The sequence below is a fragment of the Lampetra planeri genome, unplaced genomic scaffold (genome assembly GCF_965212315.1).
Source record: "Lampetra planeri unplaced genomic scaffold, kcLamPlan1.2.h2 scaffold_1658, whole genome shotgun sequence".
NCBI classification, from domain to species: Eukaryota; Metazoa; Chordata; class Hyperoartia; order Petromyzontiformes; family Petromyzontidae; genus Lampetra; species Lampetra planeri.
In genome coordinates this window covers 1-7,500 of record NW_027614391.1, presented here as the reverse complement: position 1 = coordinate 7,500, position 7,500 = coordinate 1, and the positions used below count along the sequence as shown (strand labels likewise).

At 57.5% G+C, this 7,500-nt stretch overlaps 1 protein-coding gene across 1 annotated transcript in view; it reads left to right on the top strand.

Moving 5' to 3' along the window:
* The window catches only part of LOC144739694 (uncharacterized), a gene marked incomplete at its 3' end in the record, with an annotated part of 12,773 nt that extends 11,403 nt beyond the window's left edge, over positions 1–1,370 (top strand). Inside the window, exon 4 of the mRNA XM_078622615.1 lies at positions 714–1,370. Within this exon, the coding sequence (XP_078478741.1) occupies positions 714–1,370 (657 nt within the window). The remainder of the gene's footprint in view (positions 1–713) is intronic.
* Between the last annotated feature and the right edge of the window lie 6,130 nt (positions 1,371–7,500).

Sequence of the window (7,500 nt, the reverse complement as noted above, 5' to 3'; positions counted from 1 at the left end):
CACCACCTCACCGCCCCTCACCACCCTCACCACCCTCACCACCCTCACCACCTCACCTCCCCTCACCACCCTCACCACCCTCACCGCCCCTCACCGCCCCTCACCACCCTCCCCACCCTCACTGCCCCTCACCACCCTCACCACCCCTCACCACCTCACCACCCTCACCACCCCTCACCACCCCTCACCACCCTCACCACCCCTCACCACCTCACCACCCTCACCACCCCTCACCACCCTCACCACCCTCACCGCCCCCACCGCTTCTCACCCTCACCACCCTCACCACCCCTCACCACCTCACCACCCCTCACCACCTCACCACCCTCACCACCCCTCACCACCCTCACCACCCTCACCGCCCCTCACCACCTCACCACCCTCACCACCCCTCACCACCCTCACCACCCTCACCGCCCCCACCGCTTCTCACCCTCACCACCCTCACCACCCCTCACCACCTCACCACCCCTCACCACCTCACCACCCTCACCACCCCTCACCACCCTCACCACCCTCACCGCCCCTCACCACCTCACCACCCTCACCACCCTCACCACCTCACCACCCTCACCGCCCCTCACCACCCTCACCACCCTCACCACCCTCACCACCTCACCGCCCCTCACCACCCTCCCCACCCTCACCGCTCCTCACCACCCTCACCCTCACCACCCCTCACCACCTCACCGCCCCTCACCGCCCCTCACCAGGCGAGTGTGCGAGGTGATCACGGAGGCGGTGAGCAAGCACGGTGTGGTGTTTGTGTCGAGTGCCGGCAACAACGGACCCTGCCTCTCCACCGTGGGCTCACCGGGTGGAACGCTGCCCTCTGTCATCGGTGAGGAATCGCTCACCCACGTGGTGTGGTGTGTGTGTGGTGTGTGTGTGGTGTGTGGTGTGTGTGGTGTGTGTGTGTGTGGTGTGTGTGTGGTGTGTGTGGTGTGTGTGGTGTGGTGTGTGTGTGTGGTGTGTGTGTGTGGTGTGTGTGGTGTGTGGTGTGTGTGTGGTGTGTGTGTGGTGTGTGTGGTGTGTGTGTGGTGTGTGTGTGTGGTGTGTGTGGTGTGTGTGGTGTGTGTGTGGTGTGTGTGGTGTGTGTGTGTGGTGTGTGTGGTGTGTGTGGTGTGTGTGGTGTGTGTGTGGTGTGTGTGGTGTGTGTGTGGTGTGTGTGGTGTGTGTGTGGTGTGTGTGGTGTGTGTGGTGTGTGTGTGGTGTGTGTGTGTGGTGTGTGTGGTGTGTGTGGTGTGTGTGGTGTGTGTGGTGTGTGTGTGTGGTGTGTGTGGTGTGTGTGTGGTGTGTGTGGTGTGTGTGGTGTGTGTGGTGTGTGGTGTGTGTGTGGTGGGTGTGTGTGAGTGGGGAGTGTGTGTGTGGTGTGTGTGTAGTGTGTGTGGTGTGTGTGTGGGGTGTGTGTGTGTGTGTGGTGTGTGTGTGTGTGGTGTGTGTTGTGTGTGGTGTGTGTGGTGTGTGTGGTGTGTGTGTGTGGTGTGTGTGTGGTGTGTGTGGTGTGTGGTGTGTGTGGTGTGTGGTGTGTGTGGTGTGTGTGCGGTGTGTGTTGTGTGTGGTGTGTGTGGTGTGTGTGTGTGGTGTGTGTGGTGTGTGTGGTGTGTGTGTGTGGTGTGTGTGGTGGGTGTGTGTGGTGTGTGTGTGGAGTGTGTGTGTGGTGTGTGTGTGGAGTCTGTGTGTGTGGTGTGTGTGTGGTGTGTGGTGGGTGTGTGTGGTGGGTGTGTGTGGTGTGTGTGTGGTGTGTGTGTGGAGTCTGTGTGTGGTGTGTGTGTGGTGTGTGTGTGGTGTGTGTGGTGTGTGTGTGTGTGGTGTGTGTGTGTGTGTGTGGTGTGTGTGTGGGGTGTGTGTGTGTGAGTGTGTGGTGTGTTGTGTTGTGGTGTGTGTGTGTGGTGTGTGTGGTGGGTGTGTGTGAGTGGGGAGTGTGTGTGTGTGGTGTGTGTGGTGTGTGTGGTGCGTGTGTGGTGCGTGTGTGTGTGTGTGTGTGTGGTGTGTGTGGTGTGTGTGGTGCGTGTGTGGTGCGTGTGTGTGTGTGTGTGTGTGGTGTGTGTGTGTGTGTGTGGTGTGTTTGTGTGTGGTGTGTGTGGTGTGTGTGTGTGGTGTGTGTGGTGTGTGGTGTGTGGTGTGTGTGGTGTGTGTGTGTGTGGTGTGTGTGGTGTGTGTGGTGTGTGTGTGTGTGGTGTGAGGTGTGTGGTGTGTGTGGTGTGTGTGTGGTGTGTGTGTGTGTGTGGTGTGTGTGTGTGGTGTGTGTGAGTGTGTGTGGTGTGTGGTGTGTGTGGTGTGTGTGGGGTGTGTGTGAGTGGGGTGTGTGTGTGGTGTGTGTGTGTGAGTGGGGTGTGTGTGTGGTGTGTGTGTGGTGTGTGTGTGTGTGTGTGTGGTGTGTGTGTGTGGTTTGTGTGTGTTGTGTGTGTGGTGGGTGTGCGGTGTGTGTGGTGTGTGTGGGTGTGGTGTGTGTGTGAGTGGGGTGTGTGTGGTGTGTGTGTGTGTGGTGTGTGTGTGAGTGGGGTGTGTGTGGTGTGTGTGTGGTGTGGGGTGTGTGTGGTGTGTTCGGAGAGCCGTGAGGCGCTGCAAGGATGGGTGGTGGTCGCGGGTTGCTGAGGAGATGGAGTCTGCCTCAGTAGCCCGCGATCACAAATCACTATTTAACTCCATCAAAAAAGTAACCTGTAGCGCCACACCTATTACCATCATTAGAGGAAAAAACGGTGATCCAATCTCCGACCCCCAGGAACAGGTTTGCAGATTTGCTGAGCATTTCTGTGGGGTCCTGGGGGAGGGAAAATCTCTCAGCCAGGAAAACATCATGGCACAAAGTGGGGATAACCCTGCTGAGGCTGCGGTGCCTCAAATATTGGAAGAGGTCACCCCCTGTGAGTGGCTGGCTGAGGTACCAGCTGTTGAGGAAGTACTGAGGGCGATCCGGAGTCTGAGACCAGGGAAGGCACCGGGCAGAGATGATCTCCCAAGCGAAATGCTGAGGGAGGGTGGCGTTTGTGCACAGACTGCCCTATATGACATCATAACAACAGTCTGGACCACTGGACGGGTTCCGCAGGACTGGAAGGATGCCCTGGTGGTCCCCCTCTTTAAGAAGGGGGACCGTACCGACTGTAACAACTACAGGGGCATCTCACTCCTCAGTGTGCCGGGTAAGGTCCTGGCAAGGATTATTCAACATCGCCTTGCTAGGCATGCTGAGGAGAGGCTTGCGGAGCCCCAATGCGGTTTCAGGAAAGGGCGGTCCTGCACAGATGCCATATTTTCTGTCCGTTTGCTACAGCAGAGGTGTAGGGAATTCCAAAAAGACCTACATCTCTGCTTTATTGACCTGGTCAAGGCCTATGATACCATCAGTAGGACTGGGCTCTGGGTTGTTCTTCGTGCTTTCGGAGTCCCTGACCCTCTGCTCACGATCATTAAGGACCTTCATGATGGTGAGCGGGCCCAGGTAAAACTACGTGGCCGGGAGTCGGAGCCTTTCCCTGTACACCTTGGGGTGCGACAGGGATGTCCTCTGGCTCCCACATTATTTAACATCTATTTCGACTGCGTAGTTCGTGAAGCCTTCAATAGCTGTACCGGGGGAATTACCATTTGGTACAGATATAATGGGAGGCTGATCGACGCCCGGGTGCGATCAAGGGATGGCTCCCTATTGGTCAACCACGTTATGTATGCCGATGATTTGGTAATAGCTGCTCATTCAGAAGAGGAGTTGGAGACGCTGCTGCTGAGACTGGAGTGTGCCACTAAGAGGTGGGGCCTTACCATCAGCCCCACCAAAACTAAGCACCTGCCTGGGTATTTTGTACCATCGGGCACTCCACCCCCACAACTCCCAATCGGTGATGGGGCAGTAGTGGAGAGAGTGGAGAGTTTCCCATACCTGGGCAGTGTGCTCATGACCGGCTCCAGTTTATCAGCAGAGGTCTCACTCCGAATCAGTCGAGCGGCAATATCTTTTCATCGGTTGCGTAACGCTGTGTGGAAGCTACCTGGTCTGTCGCTCCGCACGAAGCTTCAGGTCTTCTCGGCCACGGTCATTCCCTCCCTTCTCTACGCTTGCGAAACGTGGACCCCCCTAGTGGAGCATCTTCGCCGGTTGGAAACATTTAGGCTGGCCTGCCTACGATCCATCCTGGGTTTAACCAGGCTGGATTGTGTGAGGAGCTCACAAGTCCTTGAAAGATCTGGGCAAAGTCCCATCAGTGAGCTCCTCCGGCAGGCAAGGCTGCGTTGGCTGGGTCATGTAGCCCGCATGCCCAGCCACCGCATGCCTAAACAGCTTTTGTTCGGCCGGATCCAGGGGGCTAAACGGGCGCGGCACGGGCTAGAGAAGAGATGGAGTGATGTGGTACAGGAGGACGTGGAGCTGAGTGGACTTGCCTATGACTGGTACCAGCGGTGTCAAGATCGGCCTCAGTGGAGGAGGCTCGTGAAGGACGCTACTGGGCAGTTGGAGGCAGTCGCCCTCCAACAACAACGGAGGGCGGAGGAGCGACGCTCACAACAACGAGCGGAGCGCCGGGTGGCTAGGGCACAGCAAGTTGGCACAGTAGGGGGCACAGGTGGTGCATCAGCCAGTCATCTCGGTCATCTTGGTCAGTCGACCCGTGGCACCTGCTGGGTCTGCCCCGTGACCTCCTGCCAGCGGGCGTTCGACACTTCACGTGGCCTCAGGGTGCACATGGCCTGGCACAAGCGTCGTGGTGACGTCACCGCCACTTAGTGGCGAATGGCGGTTGTTGTTGTTGTTGTTGTGTGGTGTGTGTGTGTGGTGTGTGTGTGTGTGGTGTGTGTGTGTTGTGTGTATGGTGTGTGTGGTGGGTGTATGGTGTGTGTGGTGTGTGTGTGTGGTGTGTGTGTGGTGTGTGTGAGTGGGGTGTGTGTGTAGTGTGTGTGGTGTGTGTGTGTGGTTTGTGTGTGTGTTGTCTGTGTGTGTGTGTGGTGTGTGTGTTGTGTGTGTGTGTGGTTTGTGTGTGGTTTGTGTGTGTGGTGTGTGTGTGTAGTGTGTGTTGTGTGTGTGGTGTGTGTGTGTGGTGTGTGTGTGTGTGTGGTGTGTGTAGTGTGTGTGTGTGTTGTGGTGTGTGTGGTGTGTGTGGTGTGTGTGGGGTGTGTGTGAGTGGGGTGTGTGTGTGGTGTGTGTGTGTGAGTGGGGTGTGTGTGTGGTGTGTGTGTGTGTGTATGGTGTGTGTGTGAGTGGGGTGTGTGGTGTGTGTGTGTGTAATGTAGTAACTCGGCGGGAGACGACTTCACGGGTAACACACTCTTTATTTTATCAAACTCGTTCACAGGTGACTAACACCTACTTTGTATCTCGGGTGACCAACATCCACTTAGTATCTAGGGTGACAAACACCCACTTAGCTACTCGGCGACTAACGCCACTGAGCTACTCGGGACACTCCCTGCCCGGGGTATCCGTCTCGACTGTGGGTCCCCAGCCCGACCCACGGGGGCGTCGGACCCCGGGTCCCACAGCCTCGCCTCCGAGCCACACAGGGCCCCGGTCCCCCCAAGGACGGCGGGACTAGGGGTCTCGGGGCACTAGGTCTTCAGCTCCGTCTTCGGGTCTTCAACTGGGTAACTCTTCCCGAGTGCTCTCGCGCGTCCCCCTTTATACCCCACCTGCGGACGTCGCTGCGAGCACCCACTTATTCGACCAATCGCTGGGCGCTGGCTACGATCCTCTTTTCCCACATCTCATCGTGCCTCACCACCCACGCCGCGCCGCCCCGTCATCTGTCACTCCCGGCGCGCGCGTCCACACCACGCCCACAACGCGTGCCCAACCCCGCACCCCGCGCCGCCCCGTGATCCATCACTGTCACAGTCGGCGCACGTCAATACCACCACTACATCACCCCCTACCACATAGCTCGCAGCCGACCCGGCTGCTATAAAAATATACAAACCCCCCTGTGTGCCCCGTAACACAACACAACAACAAGAACAACAACTAACTTAACAACACAACACGACGCGAACACTACCATCCGCAACCCTCAACCAATGCCACCGCGACAATAGAACAATATATACAAACCGGCGAGTGACAATAGCAATGTGTATGCAAAAAGGAAAATAAATGGAAAATTGTTTTTTTTTTTCTTTCGACTCGTGCAGTGTCCCCTTCTTCTTCCGAGCGTCCCTACAACGGGACATTACCCCGGCAGAGGGGAACACCGGGCGAGCTCGGTGTAGAGAAAAAAACGTCTTCATGAAAATTGTTGAGACCTAGCCCGAGTCCGCCTTGCCGGTCCGTCGTACGGCACCAGACGCGGTTGAACGTCCGGTGGTGCCGGCGGTTCAGGAAGACATCGGCCAGGCATCGAGGACCCGTGCGTGCCCCGGGGTTCAGGCTCTCGACGGTCAGCAGCCGTCAAGCCCGAGGCACCTGGGGGTGGGTCAGGTGGAGACACGTGAGGATCAGCCTGCGACACCTCCCTCCCCGAGTCGACGGTCACATCACACGCCCGGTCGTCACGGCACAGAACGGGGTCACACGGTGCCGCATAGGGCTTCAGTCGGGAGGGGTGCACGTACCAACGGCGTTTCCCCCATTTAATCTGTATACTCTGGGGTCGTGCAACCCGCACAATTTCCACCGGTCCCCTCCAAGGTCTCAACAACTTGGGGGACGTAGCCAACGGTGCATGTGGACAATGCAGCCAGGCCTTATCGCCTGGTTTCCAATCATGCGTATGCACCCTCCGCTCATGCAATTTCTCGTTCGCAATTTGCCGCGACCGCGAATTCAACCTTGCCGCCTCCCGCGCTTCAGTCAATTTGGCGATATTAAATTTGATGTGGTCTGCCAATTTAGATTTTGCACGTGGCTGGGAAATCCCCAGTTGGACGTCCATGGCCGGATCGGCCTCCCGCCCATACATAAGAAAAAATGGGGAAAACCCCGTCGCCGCATGAGGGGCCATTCGATAGGCCGCGAGTACCCCCGGCACCTGTAAGTCCCAATCAACCTGATCGTCGCAGACCTGTTGGCACAACATAGACGTAATCGTCCTGTTCAGACGCTCAACCATCCCGTCAGTCTGCGGGTGGTAGGGGGAAGTACGCACTTTCTTTGTACCCAACAGGTCGCACACCTCGCGCAACAAAACGCTCGAAAAATTCTTTCCTTGATCCGTCAGCAAGCGTTCGGGGGCGCCCTTGTCCAAAACATAACCCTGGACAAAGGCGTCCGCCACCGCCGCAGCCGACTGGTTGGCGAGCGGCCATGCCATAGGCCATCGGGTGAAGTATTCCACGCCAACCAGCAGGAACCTATTTCCCCTTGGTGTAGCCGGAAAGGGCCCCAAGATGTCCAACGCTACCAATTCGTTTATACGCGAAACCTGAATGGATTGCAGCGGTGGATTAGCTGCCAATGGTGGCGGTTTCCTTTTGGCGCACCCTACGCATCCCTTAAGAATATTCGCCACGTCGTTACCCATCCCCGGCCAATAATAGTCTCGCTGGATTAGGGCGAGCGTTTTGTGA